We start from the raw sequence: 18,548 nt of genomic DNA on the forward strand, positions 1-18,548 counted from the left end.
TAGAAGTAGCTACAACACTGCAGACTGGAGCTGGACTTTAGCCATGTCTTAAAGAATCTCTACCGGTGGGCGTTTCAGTGTTATAACTTCACCTTTATCGTTAGTTTTTAAGCCAAAATGCATCCGATCTCCCTTTTCTGTCTACACACTGTGTCTGCTTGTAAGTACTCCGTAATTGTGCACTGCGTAACATGCTCGTCTCCTCGTAAACCTTTAATGACATGACGTGACGACGACGGTGGACGGGGTGGTGGCGGCACGATACTTTTCAGAGGCGGTATAGTACCGATTATGATTCATTAGTATCGCGGTACTATACTAATACCGGTATACCGTACAACCCTACTTAGGACACAAGTTTGATGTTTAATGGTGGTGTGCTCACTTGTGTTGCCAGCTATTTAGACAAAAATGTCTGTTTGCTGTGTTATTTTCAAAGGACAGTAAATCTGTAATGATATACAAGCTATACTCTGCCTATTCTAAGTTATATCTAGTGTAAGTTCTATAGCATTGTCCTTTAAAAAATGGTTGCTGAAATGTCGATACTCTTACACAATTTTTCCAGTGACATGCAGTGAGAGTTATATCAAGTGAGGCATAGATCTTATTTATAGTTATTTTTTATTTTTATTTATTTTTTACTTAAATCAATATGCTGTAATAATTTTTAATACAGGTTTGCATATTAATATAACAAGAACAAGAAGACAGCAATTCACTTCCATAAAAACTATATAATACATTGATAATGATATTACGATATGATAAAGGGGATGAAAAAGTATTTGATCAAGTCGTTTCTAAATAATTTTTGGGTCCCAGTTGCTTTCATAAAATAAGTACAATATTTGGAGTTTTTCTTACTTTTTGTATTTGTGTCTGTAGCAGCACTGTCTATCCTCCATTAAATCATATTATACTCCTTAACATATATCACAGTCATATGTTCTCAAAGTTTCATTTAGAGAAGTATTTGATCTTAGCTATATAATCCTCCATATTGGCAGACACATTCATTTAATTTCATTCAAAGCGGTAAAGCAACATTTTTGCATCCGACAAAATCCCACAAACGCTGTGTTCCTTTATTACACATATCAGTTTTGTTAGAAACATCACGTGCCGACTGACCACATGTCCCGGCATTAAGAAAGTATGCTTTAATTTGCTCTGTTCAACAGCTGGTCACGTCAGGCTTTTGGAACATCATGTTTTAAGATAGAGCCATAACGTGAGAATATGTGCATGAGAGTTTGGGTGGCTTTATTGAAATAAATACTTTGATGTTTTTCCAGTTGTCAAGAGTAATTTCATGATGCTGGAATAGTCACAGCATTGCATTAAAGTACTGTACTTCATTACTATATTTTCATCTTTACAAATAATTTTGTTATACAGAAAACATTAAAGGCCTACTGAAACCCACTACTACCGACCACGCAGTCTGATAGTTTATATATTAATGATGAAATCTTAACATTGCAACACATGCCAATACGGCCGGGTTAGCTTACTAAAGTGCAATTTTAAATTTTGCGCGAAATATCCTGCTGAAAACGTCTCGGTATGATGACGTCTGCGCGTGACGTCACGGATTGTAGAGGACATTTTGGGACAGCATGGTGGCCAGCTATTAAGTCGTCTGTTTTCATCGCAAAATTCCACAGTATTCTGGACATCTGTGTTGGTGAATATTTTGCAATTTGTTAAATGAACAATGGAGACAGCAAAGAAGAAAGCTGTAGGTGGGAAGCGGTGTATAGCGGCAGGTGTTGTGCTGGATAACGCACCCCCTGCCGTAGAATGCACCCCTTGACTGGTGTGCCGGATAACACAGCCGGTGTTTCATTGTTTACATTCCCGGAAGATGACAGCCAAGCTTTACCATTGGCCTGTGGAGAACTCGGACAACAGAGACTCTTACCAGGAGGACTTTCAGTTGGATACGCAGACACGGTACCGTGAGTACACATGCAGCTGCGGCTTCCAAACATTTGATCGCTTGCCCGTACGTCCGTGCCGCTATGTGCATGTCACGTACGTAACTTTGGGGACTTTGGGGAAATGTGCTGTATGAACTTTGGGGAGGTGAACGGTACTTTGGGCTGTGGGATTGAGTGTGTTGTGCAGGTGTTTGAGTTGTATTGGCGGGTTATATGGACGGGGGGGGGTGTTTGTTATGCGGTATTAATTTGTGGCATATTAAACATAAGCCTGGTTGTGTTCTGGCTAATAGAGTATATATATGTCTTGTGTTTATTTACTGTTTTAGTCATTCCCAGCTGAATATCAGTATCTTCCCTATCTGAATCGCTCCCACTGCCCTCTAGTCCTTCACTCTAAATTTCCTCATCCACAAATCTTTCATCTTTGCTCAAATTAATGGGGAAATAGTCGCTTTCTCGGTCCGAATTGCTCTCGCTGCTGGTGGCCATGATTGTAAACAATGTGCAGATGTGAGGAGCTCCACAACCTGTGACGTCACGCTACTCGTCTGCTACTTCCGGTACAGGCAAGGCTTTTTTATCAGCGACCAAAAGTTGCGAACTTTATCGTCGATGTTCTCTACTAAATCCTTTCAGCAAAAATATGTCACTATCGCGAAATGATCAAGTATGACACATAGAATGGACCTGCTATCCCCGTTTAAATAAGAAAATCGCATTTCAGTAGGCCTTTAACAATTTGCTTAATCAAGTTGTTAATAAAACATATTGCTGTTTTATTAGTTACCTAATGAAACAGTACGTTTTGTACAATGTGTATGTTGTTTTGACACCTGTGCAACTGTACAATTTGGCCATCAAAGCTCAAAGATATCGTACATCTTACAGTGAGGCAGGGACACAAATGAAATATAGAAGTGTCTTCAGACTCTAGACAGTTGTGCCGGATATAAAGCACTCTTAGGAACTTACAGAAATGGTGTCAGTGTTGCATTGGCTTCAAAGACTGAAGTAAACGCATATAGGAACACAATCACCATAAATCAGCGGCAAAATTAAGGGACATTTATACATTTATATTTTGTGGCGGCCCACTACAAATACATTTAGACAGCCACAAATAGATAAAGCGTTGCCTGTTCGTCCTCGTTCATTAACACATATATATTCTATATTATTTATGCACGATTGGCCATAATTAGCATAATACGCATGTTAGTTTCATTTGACCCTCTAAATTGTCCATAAGTATGAATGTGAGTGTGAATGACAGTTTGTCTATATATTTGTGATTGGCCCTGATCATTTTCATTAACCTGTCAATTGTAGCTGGTCCATTGTATGTTAGCATTAAGCTTGCGACATTAATGGGGCATAATGATAATGTATACATCATTGTACGTTTGATATATCAGCGTATTTTCCTGAGAGTCATTTTGTGAAAATATATAAAAGCTCGGGAGGGTACTTTTATAAGCAACGGCCAAATTTGGTCTGTATTACCAGACTCAGCCGGCTCAAACATTTGGTGGGTTGACAAGCACTGAATTAGCACTCGGGGCGGAATCAGCCAAACTGCCTTTATCTAGGCAATGTTACCATTTTTCATGCCAACAAAGCAAGTATGCCTGATAGAAAACACTTGATTTACAGTAAGGCTCCACTTTACTTTGAATCTGAATAGCATTAACAATTTTACAAGGTGATTTCAACACCTCCAAATTTGACAATCAAACCTACAACTAAGATACACATTACAATCAAACAGCTGGTGTGTACATGTACAAAACTTTCAATGTAAACACTTTTTAGGGTGAACAAAAGCCTAGATTCAGCGTAATCACAAAGACAACTGCTGACTAGGAAACTCACCGTAGCCTATAAACTACTGGTATTTAACATCTAGGAATTGCAACAAATGGGCAGCACAGTTATATAGAATAAAATGTATTTTATTGTTAAACAAATTGACAGTTATTAACACATGAATCCACACACACAAACTAAGAAATGGGCCCCGTTAAGTACAGGTATCGATTCCCAGGTATTAAGAATTGGTATTCTAACTATTGAAATGTGAAAGGTACCCATCCCTAATTGTAGGGCAATTTTTTCAAAAATATGTAAGTCTGACAAAAGAAATAGACCAAAAACAAATTGCTTTCAGGAGGATATTGATGAACAGATATAATGTGCCATCAAGTCATATGAGGTTATGAATCATAGGTACTACAGTATGTCATTTACTGTGTGAAATTAAAACGACAAGCTACATAGACAGTAGTACCATTATAAAGCGACGCCAAGTCTTTCTTTGGCCGTCCTAATGGAATTGTAACAAAATATCACGAATAAATGAAAATATACTGACTTTGGACACACGCGATTCTGTCTATCTCAATTAGGGGAAATAACCTGTCAGTTTTAATTCCATGTCACTACTAAAGTGTTTTTTTTTTTTCCCCCACTAAAGGCAAAAGTAAACGAGATCCAAGAGAAACAGGAGCAACCCATGGAGTGACTGAAGATCCATCATGCAAAATTACTTTGTCATATTTTCCTTTGTATATACAATATCTTATTTATATTGTTTTATACATCAAACCCCCTGAGAACCAGTGTCCTCTGCAGTGGACATGCATAACAATTCTATTTTTTTTTTTCCAAAATGTGTAACTTTGACAAAAGACCAACAACAATGTCTGCTGCAGAAGATGCTGGCCCTCAGGAGAATGTGTTTTACAAACCCCGTTTCCATATGAGTTGGGAAACTCATATGGAATTGTTAGATGTAAATATAAACGGAATACAATGATTTGCAAATCCTTTTCAACCCATATTCAATTGAATGCACTACAAAGACAAGATATTTGATGTTCAAACTCATAAACTTTATTTTTTTTTGCAAATAATAATTAACTTAGTATTTCATGGCTGCAACACGTGCCAAAGTAGTTGGGAAAGGGCATGTTCACCACTGTGTTACATGGTCTTTGCTTTTAACAACACTCAGTAAACGTTTGGGAACTGAGGAGACACATTTTTTAAGCTTCTCAGGTGGAATTCTTTCCCATTCTTGCTTGATGTACAGCTTAAGTTGTTCAATAGTCCGGGGGTCTCCGTTGTGGTATTTTAGGCTTCTTAATGCGCCACACATTTTCAAAGGGAGACAGGTCTGGACTACAGGCAGGCCAGTCTAGTACCCGCACTCTTTTACTATGAAGCCACGTTGATGTAACACATGGCTTGGCATTGTCTTGCTGAAATAAGCAGGGGCGTCCATGGTAACGTTGCTTGGATGGCAACATATGTTGCTCCAAAACCTGTATGTACCTTTCAGTATTAATGGCGCCTTCACAGATGTGTAAGTTACCCATGTCTTGGGCACTAATACACCCCCATACCATCACAGATGCTGGCTTTTCAACTTTGCGCCTATAACAATCCGGATGGTTCTTTTCCTCTTTGGTCCGGAGGACACGACGTCCAAAGTTTCCAAAAACAATTTGAAATGTGGACTCGTCAGACCACAGAACACTTTTCCACTTTGTATCAGTCTACCTTAGATGAGCTCAGGCCCAGCGAAGCCGACGGCGTTTCTGAGTGTTTTCGCCTTGCGTAAGAGAGTTTTAACTTGCACTTACAGATGTAGCGACCAACTGTAGTTACTGACAGTGGGTTTCTGAAGTGTTCCTGAGCCCATGTGGTGATATCCTTTACACACTGATATCGCTTGTTGATGCAGTACAGCCTGAGGGATCGAAGGTCACGGACTTAGCTGTTTACATGCAGTGATTTCTCCAGATTCTCTGAACCTTTTGATATTACGGACCGTAGATGGTGAAATCCCTAAATTCCTTGCAATAGCTGGTTGAGAAAGGTTTTTCTTAAACTGTTCAACAATTTGCTCACGCATTTGTTGACAAAGTGGTGACCCTCGCCCCATTCTTGTTTGTGAATGACTGAGCATTTCATGGAATCTACTTTTATACCCAATCATGGCACCCACCTGTTCCCAATTTGCCTGTTCACCTGTGGGATGTTGCAAATAAATGTTTGATGAGCATTCCTCAACTTTATCAGTATTTATTGCCACCTTTCCCAACTTCTTTGTCACGTGTTGCTGGCATCAAATTGTAAAGTTAATGAATATTTGCAAAAAAAAAAAAAGTTTATCAGTTTGAACATCAAATATGTTGTCTTTGTAGCATATTCAACTGAATACGGGTTGAAATTGATTTTCAAATCATTGTATTCCGTTTATATTTACATCTAACACAATTTCCCAACTCATATGGAAACGGGGTTTGTACATAAGTCGTGGCACATTTAAACTTTTGTACAGGCTCTTCGTTTGTAAGATTTTTTTTGTATTCCATTTGACCCTTTCATACTTGTTGAATTGTTGGCATGTGGCGCAAAAACATGACATTAAACTTAAGAAAACATCTGTTCATTGTCAACTCATTTTTCCTCCTCCTACTCCCCTAATATTCAGACATATTAGATGATATTTATTGTTATAAGTGCTAGTGTGTCGCGCTTTTTGAGGGACCCTGGGAGCACCAAATTGTTTGCATCTGTCTTTTGAAGATGTGTTTGACATCTGAAGGAAACTTGGGACGTTAAGCGGGAGTAATTAGCAGAAGAATGTGGTGTGAGGTATTTTGTACTGTGCCGCCAAGTCGGAGAAAGAAAAAGCAAGAGGTGAGTGAAGTGTAAATGATAGGGTTACTTGGTGTTAATTATACCTTTCTGTCAGTCACATGTAAAGGCATTGGTGCGTGCATGTGTACAGTCGGACTTAGGAACAATCGTGACCACTTATTAGGTATTTTTCAGTGAGGACTAGGAATTCTTCATCCTTTTTTTTGTTCGTGTACTGTAACAGTTTTCTTGCGTGTTTTCTGCTTGGCTGTGCAATGTTGCCATGTGTTGAGCCGATTTGCCTTGACAGACTTGACATGCACAAGCCACAATGAGTATGGACATCCTTTAGTAGTGGAGCCAAAGCTGGATTTAGCAAGTGGGCTGCAATGAGGTCCCCTGTTTAGTACCCAACCAGCAACCGATCTACTGTTCTACACCTCAAAAACGTTTTATATAGCGAGACTTTCATAGATGTAGTGGGAAATCTGCATTTTTAAAAAGACTTTTGCAGCTTCTTAAAGACAAGTTTAAGAAGTACTTCAAAGAAAATTAAGTAGAACTGTGTAGTGCAGGTAGATTTAACATCTCTCTTCACTATAAGACTTATTTAGTGTATTCTGCAGAATCAGCACCCTCTACAGGAGACATTTGATTTTGGTATTATTATTATTAGAGTTACAGGAGTGTTCTGCTGTTTTTAAGGACCTTCTGGAAAAAAGCTAGTCAAAGATCATCTCTATGACAGCACACAGTGTTTTTTAAGAATCTGCTGCAAAAATATAGTTGTTTTTTTTAATAATAGAATAGAATGCCTTTTATTGTCACTATACACAGGTACAATGAGATTAAAAACAACTCCAGTATCAATGCGACAGTCTACAAAATATGCAAAACAGGAAGAAAATAAAAATAAAAATAGTGCAAAAGGAGGTAAGGTTCACAGTCCAGTCCTGAGAACGATTTATGTTCAATGTGTTGTTTGCAGAAAATAAATATTATACTATATACATATCAGTGACGTGCGGTGAGGTTGATGGCTGGTGAGGCACTGACTTCATCACAGTCAGATTTACAAACATATGAACCCTAAAGAGTATCTTATTCACCATTTGATTGGCAGCAGTTAACGGGTTATGTTTAAAAGCTCATACCAGCATTTTTCCCTGCTTGGCACTCAGCATCAAGGGTTGGAATTGGGGGTTAAATCACCAAAAATTATTCCCGGACGCGGCGCCGCTGCTGCCCACTGCTCCCTTCACCTTCCAGGGGGTGAACAAGGGATGGGTCAAATGCAGAGGACAAATTTCACCACACCTAGTGTGTGTGTGTGTGTGTGACAATCATTGGTACTTTAACTTAACTTTAACTTTACACATACAAACTGTAGCACACAAAAAAGCACATTTAATTAAAAAAACGTTATTATGGTCTTACCTTTACTTATAAGTGCGGGAACAGTGGTGTTCGTTTTGGAAGAGTTGTGAATGAATGAAATATGAAATCCGTGCTGCAGTCTGCAGGTGTACCTAATGTTGTGTCCCTGCAGTCGTTCACGGCTCCTCCTGCGCGAGCATTGTTGTTTTTGCACTTTTTGGCTTCTTGTTAAGTGACTTTTTTTGGGTGGATTCGGTCTTGCACGTGGAGGGTTTGGGTTTGGGCTTTGGTTGGTGTGGCGCTCCCGTTGGGGGGTGCATTCTGCGGCGGGGGTGCATTAACCGGCACCAGGAGGCGGGATTACTGCGAGCCTCACACAGTGCGTCTTCGCAGCAGTTTTATGATTGCTCAGCACAAGAAATACGTTACACACATACAGTTGTTGACAAAATACACTGTACATTATATACCTCAGCTAACTAAACTATGGAAATGTATAATATAATTCATATAGCAATATGGTCTCACTGCACAGCAGGCCAGCAGTTAGCCGAGTCCGCAATCCATGTTGAGGCACAACTGAGTGACGTGCCTCAACTGGCTTCTGATCACCGCACCGTCTCTTCTCAGTATTTGAACGGCAAATGTGAAAATTCAGCGATTTTGAATAAAAATAATCTAAAACTTGTGAAGTTAAATGGAAAATAACTTTATAGTATAATCACTGAATACATATAACAATTTAATTAATTGTTTTTCTTTTTACATTTTTTTTCTTTCCATGATGGCAGGTGAGGCCCCGCCTCACCTGCCTCTAGTGACCGCACGTCACTGATACATATATACAGAAGCATTCAGTGGAAAGTAAAAATTGCACACAGAGAGGTGCTAAACTATAAAATCAGTGCATATGAGAGTTCACGGTGGTTATGGCTTTAGGGAAAACACTGTCTTAGACCTGATGACCCTGTAGCGCCTTCCTGAGGGCAGCAGGTCAAACAGGGCAAAGCCAGGGTGGGAGCTGTCCTTGATAATGTTGGTAGCTCTGCTGAGGCAGCGGGAGGTGTGAATGTCTATCAGGGAGGCGAGAGGGCAGCCGATGATCCGTTGTGCTGCCTTTATCACTCTCTGGAGCCTCTCCATGTCTGCAGCGGTGCAGCTGCCGTACCATGCTGTGATGCAGTATGTCAGCATGCTCTCAATGGCTGAGCGGTAGAAGGTCAGCAGCAGGTTGGAGTCCAGGTTGTACTTCTTTAGGACACTCAGGAAGTGTAGCCGCTGCTGAGCCTTCTTAGTAACTAAACTGAATGGCCGTTATGATGAAAAAAAAGAGGACCTAGAAAGAATCTTGAGGAACACTACTAGTATAACTAAAGTCGTTTTTTTTTTTGTTTTTTTTTATGATGAAAAAACTTTTCTTTATTACAATTTTAATTGAAAATTACAATTTTCTTGAATACAAATCTCAAATTTTGCAGATTCCGTGATCATACACAATGCAGAAAGCAGATAACATTTTTCTGCTTAGTGCGTAGGCAAACTTGTCAATTTTTGCACTGCCTGGTATTAGTTTTAGAATTTAGTGCTTAAGACAGCATTTCCTGTCTGTGCACAAGTTTGACTACATCGAACAAGTGGAGTGTATAGCTCTAAAAATCTGTCAAAATTCCGGCATAAAGACAATATGACAATAATACTATTTAAGCACTTATTACTGTTGAAAAAATAGGTGTAGAAGATTGTGTCCAAGTTCAATAAGAGCTATAAAAGTTACAATTTTATTGAAAAAAATAAATACAAATTTAGAAGAACATTCAAAAAGTTTTTCTCACTCGTTTAGCAGGGGCTTCTAGTGCAGGGTCCTTGAACTGTTCAGCAGCTTTACCCTTTGACACCTTGGTCTCTTTTACTTAAGCTTATGCTCCTTGGTGTTCTTGGGCTCCTTGGCTTCCTTCAACTTGGCCCCCTTGAGCTTAGCTTTGGTCTTGCCAGACACAACCTCTTCATCTTCGTCTTTAGCTTTGTTAGATTTGGGCTTCTTGGCTGGCGCCACTTTTGAGGACAGAGGCACGTCATCTTTCGACTTTTCGGGAACCTTTACCTCCTCTTTCTTTGGTTCATTTGCAGCATCAGATTTCTTTGCAGCGCCATTAGCAGTTTTTGTCTTCTTGTTTTCCTCCTTTGGGGTTTCTTGCACATTTGGATCCTCATTTTCTTTTTTACCTTTGACCTCTTTGGCCTTTGGTGCGAGCCGAAATCTGCCCTTTGCGCCTACAGTGACGACGGCGTTGGCCGGCCTCACCAACTCGCCCGTTTCCAGACCTTTCTTGATGGCTCTGCGGACAAAGTAATTGCGCCGGACGCTGTCCGTGGACGGGTAGTTGAGCTTGATGAAGTTGTGGATGGCCTGTAACGAAACCCCATTTCTGGAGTCCAGTGTTTTTATCGCCTCTCTCACCATTAAGTTGGTTGCAGGATGTGCGGACTTAACGCGTAAAGCTACAGGACCCTTTTTTCCAAGCACCGGCGCGTCGCTGGAAGAAGCTTTCGCTTCAACAACGGTTAAATTCTTTTTAGGAGACATTTTATGCGTGGGGGCGGGAGGAATTAAGTTGAAGAAAGACGTTAAAATGGCTCGACTGAAGCCTTCTAGTTGAGTAAATGACTACAACTGTAACCGCATCTAAAGTAAACAAGCTACAGCAACACTTTTGTTATACAAATCACATTACGGCAAACGTGTATTTCTGCCAAAAAGTAGAGGACTTAAATGGGTGCCTCGAGGAACGCACGCCTCAGTTACTTAAATCACAAGTTTGAAACCCAGTGTTTAATGTTTGCTAGCTATAATAAAATGTCAACGCAACGATCCGCCAATCTTTTTAAAGTAGTTCAAGTTCCTCTATACAACAGTAGCACTCTGGCGTTTTTAGGAATTTGCTGCAAAAATGTTTGTCCCTGCAGCATGATGGAACAATTAACACTGGTGTCTTTCTGTGTGGGGTTTGTATTTTCTCTCCGGGTACATTAAATTGGCCTTATTGGTGTGACTGTTGTCTGTCCATCTGTGTTGGCCCTGTGATGAGGTAGCGATTTGTTCAGGGTGTACCTTGTCTTCCACCCGAGTGCAGCTGGATATGCCCCCCTGCCCACCTCCACCCCAAAAGGGACAAGCGGTAGAAAGTTTAGATCTTGGGGGACAATATGGGAGTCATTCACGGGGCAGATTTGGATTTGACCCCCTGGGCTGCCAGTTGATTAGCAATGGTATAGTAACACAAAAATAGGTTTGCATCTCCGTTAGGTGCAAAAAATAATGAAATACAGAATGGGGGTAATGTATAAAAATGACACAAAAGTGGTATAAAAGACATCACGTTTATTTAACCCTTCAGTGGACATTCAATTTGAATTATCATTAAAGCCAAACAAGACATATAAGTCCTCAAAGGGTAACTGCACTTTTTGGGGGAATTTGGCTTTCGCCAACCAAAACGTTCATATAGTGATGCAGAGTTCCCGATAAGAATCCATGTAAACATAAATAATTGGTTCTAGCCTCAGCAAAAGTCCCTATTTTAGTTTAAAAAAAACTGCACACTTTGAAGACACAATAATGACACTTTTGCCTAAAAGTAGGCAAAATGCGCCATGAAGAAATGAAAACTCGGTCTGGGCCCAAAAAAGGGAATGCTGCAGAGCCGAACGGCAATGGCACAAATCAAAGCTCCAAGCTCATTAGGTGATTTACAAAGAAAAAGTAAATGTGTGCCACCAGACTTTTGCGTAGAACAAGGGAAAAATATTTTTCTGAATTCATCACAAACTGTAGTAACAACTCTCGTGTCCTGTTCGCAACAGTAAACAGATTAACAAACCCTCCAATTTCACTTTCAACAGAACTCATTTCTACATCAAAGTGCAGTGAGTTTGCAATTTGCTTTCGTGATAAAGTTCAAGGCATTAAAAATGCAATAATTCCTGGGAAACAAATAGCTACTCTGCAGCCAGCTATTCAACTAGAGCTGGCACATTACACTCCCATCACTGACTAAACAGTTGAAGAAATCCACAGTCTGAGTCCATCAACATGCTGCCTTGATGAGTTACCCACTAGATTTCTAAAGTCTGTGCTGAGCAGTTTGTTACCACAATTCACTCATCAAGTTAACATCTCATTTCAGACTGGAACCTTTCCAAAGGCCTTAAAAACTGCTGTCATTAAGCCCATCCTAAAGAAGAGTAGTCTTGATGCCACAATACTGGAAGAACTATCTGTCCATATCAAACTTGCCTTTTTTGGAAAAAGTCCTAGAAAAGGTTGATCGATTTCTTTGGCCCTCTTTGAATCATGTGCTAATGGCTCTCTAAATGTTGCGGGTAAAGTTTGTAACCTGTGTGTTGTAGCTCCTTGTCTTTGTTTGGTAAATGAGTTGTCATGTTTGTTGTATTTCCACTGTTGTAGTTTTTCGTTGTTTGACACTTGCGACATACCGATGTATTTTTGTCCACGACACGCTTGCCATCAGGGTCATACCTAACACGAACGAGTTCCACACCCCAGATCTGAATGATGGTGGAGGATCTTTGACTTCAGGTATAGTTGAGGCATTAGTCATGTTGCAACGAGCTATAGAAGCTATAGTTTTGCATGTAGCTTCTGTCTCAGCTGCTTGTTTTGGTCTGAATGAAAGTGGGAGGTGTAGCTTAGGCTGCATAGTCGAGCGCAGATAGACTGAGCTTTCAGCACAGAGCGTATCGTCAGAAGTTGATAAACCGAACCGAGACCATTGTATCGAACGGTTCAATATGAATACGTGCATTGTCTTCCGGACTTACGGATGCCAACAAATACATATATATATATATATATATATATATATATATATATATATATATATATATATATATATATATATATATATATATATACAGTATATGTGTGTGTGTATATATATATATATATATATATATATATATATATTTATATGTATTTGTATATACATATGTAGGTATTTGTATATATAGTACAGGCAAAGAGTTTGGACACACCTTCTCATTCAATGGCTTTATTTTATTTATATGACTATTTACATTGTAGATTGTCACTGAAGGCATCACAACTATGAATGAACAAATGTGGAGTTATGTACTTAACAAAAAAAAGGTGAAATAACTGAAAACATGTCTTATATTCTAGTTTCTTCAAAATAGCCACCATTTGCTCTGATTACTGCTTTGCACACTCTTGGCATTCTCTCGATGAGCTTCAAGAGGTAGTTACCTGAAATGGTTTTCACTTCACAGGTGTGCTTGAACCTCAAGAGTCACAGTTTTGAATTATTAAAAAAACTAATGTTATGCAAGTTTATACTAATTGACAACTGTGACATGATTTGATCCAAAGGCCTTTGAATGGTTAATATTTATAAAAACAGTTGATTAAGAGATTTGAGCAAAAAAGATCAAACAAAATATGAATCCAAAATGGTTTTATGCCCTTTGACAAATGAACCAGGGCTTTGGGGTAGTGTTGAAAAACTGCCAGTGTATGGCAGACGTGAAAGAATTGGACATTCAATTTTTTTAATCACACATGAAAAAAAAGCCTTTCCAGACAAATCATGTATCATGGAGTAACACAACACAATGATTAATTATGATTTGATATGATTAAAAATACAGCAACAATCTACTGAGAGGACCAAAAAGTTAGTGTTAAAGTCAAGACTTTTTACACCATGAAATATGTATTTACAAAAAAAAGGTGACTAACTGTATCCAAAAGAGCAAATTCAGTTTGACATTGGCGTAAAAAATGTTTATCGTTTAATTCCAAGAGCTAGATGTTTGTCCAACTTCTGTACCAACAGTTTGCTGGCTTTAACTTCAATGCCGACAAGTTGATATTCCTCTTCACAGCCAACTTGGCATGGATACTACTAGCAAAGCTGCATGAAATTGGCGTGATATAAAAAAAGTTGTGGTTAAAGGTAGTTAATATTCATCGGTACATTTGCAATTGGTTTCAATAAAGATGTAAAAACGTCATATTTTATTACTATATTTTTGATGGCAGGTGAGGCGGGGCCTCATCTGCCATCATGGAAAGAATAAAAATGTAAAAAGAAAAAAAAAAAATTAGATTGTTATATGTATCCAGTGATTATACTATAAAGTTATTTTCCATTTAACTTCACCAGTTTTAGATTATTTTTATTCAAAATCGCTGAATTTTCACATTTGCCGTTCAAATACTGAGAAGAGACGGTGCGGTGAACAGCAGCCAGTTGAGGCACGCCACTGCGTTGCGCCTCACCATGGATTGCGGACTCGGCTAACTGCTGGCCTGCTGTGCAGTGAGACCGTATTGCTATATGAACTATATTATACTTTTCCATAGTTTAGTTAGCTGAGGTATGTAATGTACAGTGTATTTTGTCAACAACTGTATGTGTGTAACGTATTTCTTGTGCTGAGCGATCATAAAACGGCTGCAAAAGACGCACTGGCTGAGGCTCGCAGTAATCCCGCCTCCTGCACCCCTGCCGTAGAATTCACCCCCTGACGGTTATATCAACTAAAGCCCACACTTAAACTTTCCACGTGCAAGATTGAATCTATTTAAAAAAGTTATTTCACAAGAAGCCAAAAAGTGCAAAACCAATAATGTTCGTGTTGGAGGAGTTGTGAATGACTGCAGGGCCACAACATTAGGTACACTTGCAGACTGCAGGTGTACCTAATTCACAACTCCTCCAACACGAACATAATTGTTTTTGCACTTTTTGGCTTCTTATTAAATAACTTTTGTATCCTATTTCTATGGGCTTTCCTCTTTGTGATGTTAAGTTCCTGTTATGCGCTGTTATACAGTATATGCCTTGAGCTCTTATTTTGAAGGCGTTAAGAGCGGAAGTGATGACACGTTGGAGTGGAGCGGAGGTTTTTGAAAGAAGGTAAATAAAATGGTCCTCGTGTAAACTGGAGCCTCCGTGTTTGTTATTTTGTAGTTTCATACAGTATAGGCAACATTTATAAACCCTCGCTTACACTTTTTTAAATAGATTCAATCTTGCACGTGGAAAGTTTAAGTGAGGGCTTTAGTTGATATAACACTCCCGTCAGGGGGTGCATTCTACGGTGGGGGTGCATTAATCCAGCACAACAGCGGCGCATGGACTTCATTTATAAGTAAAGGTAAGACCATAATAACGTTTTTTTTTAATAAATGTGCTTTTTTGTGTGCTACAGTTTGTATGTGTAAAGTTAAAGTTAAGTTAAAGTACCAATGATTGTCACACACACACTAGGTGTAATGAAATTTGTCCTCTGCATTTGACCCATCCCCTTGTTCACCCCCTGGAAGGTGAGGGGAGCAGTGGCCAGCAGCGGTGCCGCGCCCGGGAATAATTTTTGGTGATTTAACCCCCAATTCCAACCCTTGATGCTGAGTGCCAAGCAGGGAAGAATGCTGGTATGAGCTTTTAAACATAACCCGTTAACTGCTGCCAATCAAATGGTGAATAAGATACTTTTTAGGGTTCATGTTTGTAAATCTGACTGTGATGAAGTCAGTGCCTCACCAGCCACGAACCTCACCGCACGTCATTGTTGTACACCACCAACATCACGTAACATTTCACAGCAGGTAAGTATTTTATCAACACCTGCTTTTTAAGTCTTAAACAAGTCAACTGTGTTTGCAGTGCAAGGTGCAATCTAGCACAGATCTCTTTCATGACATATCCTCAATGTATAATATAAATGATTACAATCAATTAGTATGTCAGGTGGTTGTGCATTTAAGCAAGGTGTGTTTTGATGCCATGCAAATGCGGCACGATGAAATGACATCAGAGCAACGTTATGGATTATTTTGTTAGTTATATGTTTCCCTTTTTTGAGTGGATTAATATTGGCCTGTGGATCACTGGATCGGTAAGAAGACGGTTGATGAAGCGCGGCAGGTGCGGCCGTGACCCGTGAGTAAAACGTGTTCACTTCAAACAGACACTAACTCTTACTAATTAGCGTGTGGGACTTTGTGGGACTTTTGAGGAGGGGTTGCTTCCATATTTGTGATTATTCCAAGCTGATTATCAGATTCTATACCCGTGTCTTTTTTATGCATAAACGTGGGTCGCGTATGTCATAATTACGACGGTTAGCTGGATAAAAAACACCGATAGCCGTTATTTGTCCAGTATGTAAACAGTCTCCCTTGACTGACCGAATTAGGAACCGGTACCAAAAAAATACCGGTACCCTATTTTTCGGAGTATAAGTCGCTCCGGAGTATAAGTCGCACCTGCCGAAAATGCATAATAAAGAAGGAAAAAAACATATATAAGTCGCACTGGAGTATAAGTCGCATTTTTTGGGGAAATTTATTTGATAAAACCCAACACCAAGAATAGACATTTGAAAGGCAATTTAAAATAAATAAAGAATAGTGAACAACAGGCTGAATAAGTGTACGTTATATGATGCATAAATAACCAACTGAGAACGTGCCTGGTATGTTAACGTAACATATTATGGTAAGAGTCATTCAAATAACTATAACATATAGAACATGCTATACGTTTACCAAACAATCTGTCACTCCTAATCTCTAAATCCGATGAAATCTTATACGTCTAGTCTCTTACGTGAATGAGCTAAATAATATTATTTGATATTTTACGGTAATGTGTTAATAATTTCACACATAAGTCGCTCCTGAGTATAAGTCGCACCCCCGGCCAAACTATGAAAAAAACTGCGACTTATAGTCCGAAAAATACAGTACTTGTAAATGGTGATAATAAAATGATGTTCTGGTCCTAGTGGCACACATGGTTGACCCGTTTTCAATGTATCATGACGCGCCGTGTTGTTGACAACCAAGTGGAAATTCCCTATACTGTTCAGTTGTCAAGACGCCAAATAAAGCACGGGCTGGCGCCTTGAAACCATTATTGTCTAAATCCTATCACTCACCTGCATGTGAAGGCTAAATCACTGCAGATGATAAATGATCCTCTCAGCATCAAACACACAAGATTAACACTCAGCAGGAAGCAGCTCTTTCATGATAATCTAAAACACACCAAATTTCACAGAATGATTGGTCGGGGAGTTTAAAGAGCAGTTAAAATTAGATTGTGAACTTTCTTTAGCTTGTTTTTCTCTCTGTACAGTGGTACCTTGAGATACCAGTTTAATTGGTTTTGTGATGCAGCTTCTACTTTGAAAATGTCGTATTGAGAAACAGTGTCGTCCATTGACATGAGTTAAAAACAGTGTTGTCTATTAAAAGGATTTAAAAACAGTGAAGTCCATTGAAGTGAATTAAAATCAATTGAATTGGTACTTGGCACCCAAGACAACATCATTTTAAGATGTAACATGCATTTTTAGAAGCAACACTTTTTCAAGTTAAAAGTATTGTATTGGAAAAACAATACCATATAATGTACTTCTAAAAACTACAGTAGTTTTATGAAGTAATGTTATGATATTGTACAATATTTACCTTGGAGAGCGGACTTCTACGGTATCGCCTTTAAAGGCCTACTGAAACCCACTGCTATCGACCACGCAGTCTGATAGTTTATATATCAATGATGAAATCTTAACATTGCAACACATGCCAATATGACCGGGTTAGCTTACTAAAGTGCAATTTTAAATTTCGCGCGAAATATTCTGCTGAAAACGTCTCGGTATGATGACGCCTGCGCGTGACGTCACGGATTGTAGAGGACATTTTGGGACAGCATGGTGGCCAGCTATTAAGTCGTCTGTTTTCATCGCAAAATTCCACAGTATTCTGGACATCTGTGTTGGTGAATCTTTTGCAATTTGTTCAATGAATAATGGAGACAGCAAAGAAGAAAGCTGTAGGTGGGAAGCGGTGTATTGCGGCAGGTGTTGTGCTGGATAACGCACCCCCGCCGTAGAATGCACCCCTTGACTGTTGTGCCGGATAACACAGCCGGTGTTTCATTGTTTACATTCCCGGAAGATGACAGTCAAGCTTTACCATTGGCCTGTGGAGAACTGGGACAACAGAGACTCTTTCCAGGAGGACTTTGAGTTGGATGCGCACACGCGGTACCGTGAGTACGCATGCAGCTGCGGCTTCCAAACATTTGATCGCTTGCCCGTACGTGCGTGCCGCTATGTGCGTGTCACGTACGTAACTTTGGGGACTTTGGGGAAATATATGTGCTGTATGAACTTTGGGGAGGTGAACGGTACTTTGGGCTGTGGGATTGAGTGTGTTGTGCAGGTGTTTGAGTTGTATTGGCGGGTTATATGGACGGGAGGGGGGAGGTGTTTGTTATGCGGGATTAATTTGTGGCATATTAAATATAAGCCTGGTTGTGTTGTGGTTAATAGAGTATATATATGTCTTGTGTTTATTTACTGTTTTAGTCATTCCCAGCTGAATATCAGGTCCCACCCGTCTCTCACAGCATCTTCCCTATCTGAATCGCTCCCACTGCCCTCTAGTCCTTCACTTTCACTTTCCTCATCCACGAATCTTTCATCCTCGCTCAAATTAATGGGGAAATAGTCGCTTTC

The 18,548-nt window shown here is 39.5% G+C and overlaps 2 protein-coding genes across 3 annotated transcripts in view; one reads left to right on the top strand and one right to left on the bottom strand.

Annotated features, from left to right (window-relative positions):
- Window positions 1-18,548, top strand: part of polr1d (RNA polymerase I and III subunit D) — a 50,573-nt gene that overhangs the window by 15,575 nt on the left and 16,450 nt on the right. Inside the window, exon 5 of one of the 2 annotated variants that reach the window (XM_061927776.2) lies at window positions 4,423-6,397. The exons of the other annotated variant lie outside the window; for it this stretch is intronic. Within the exon in view, the coding sequence (XP_061783760.1) occupies window positions 4,423-4,470 (48 nt within the window). The 3' untranslated portion in view covers window positions 4,471-6,397. Of the gene's footprint in view, window positions 1-4,422; window positions 6,398-18,548 lie in introns of those variants that run through there. 2 annotated transcript variants of the gene reach the window in all.
- Window positions 9,865-10,625, bottom strand: LOC133575114 (protein B4-like). The gene has a single exon (XM_061927591.2). It carries the CDS (start codon window positions 10,555-10,557, stop codon window positions 9,880-9,882), a length of 678 nt encoding a protein of 225 aa, XP_061783575.2. The 5' UTR covers window positions 10,558-10,625; the 3' UTR covers window positions 9,865-9,879.

Source organism: Nerophis lumbriciformis, linkage group LG35, assembly GCF_033978685.3.
Source record: "Nerophis lumbriciformis linkage group LG35, RoL_Nlum_v2.1, whole genome shotgun sequence".
NCBI lineage: Eukaryota > Metazoa > Chordata > Actinopteri > Syngnathiformes > Syngnathidae > Nerophis > Nerophis lumbriciformis.

Excerpts from the sequence above, each read along its gene's own strand:
- LOC133575114 (XM_061927591.2), bottom strand. The coding sequence starts at position 10,557 with ATGTCTCCTAAAAAGAATTTAACCGTTGTTGAAGCGAAAGCTTCTTCC.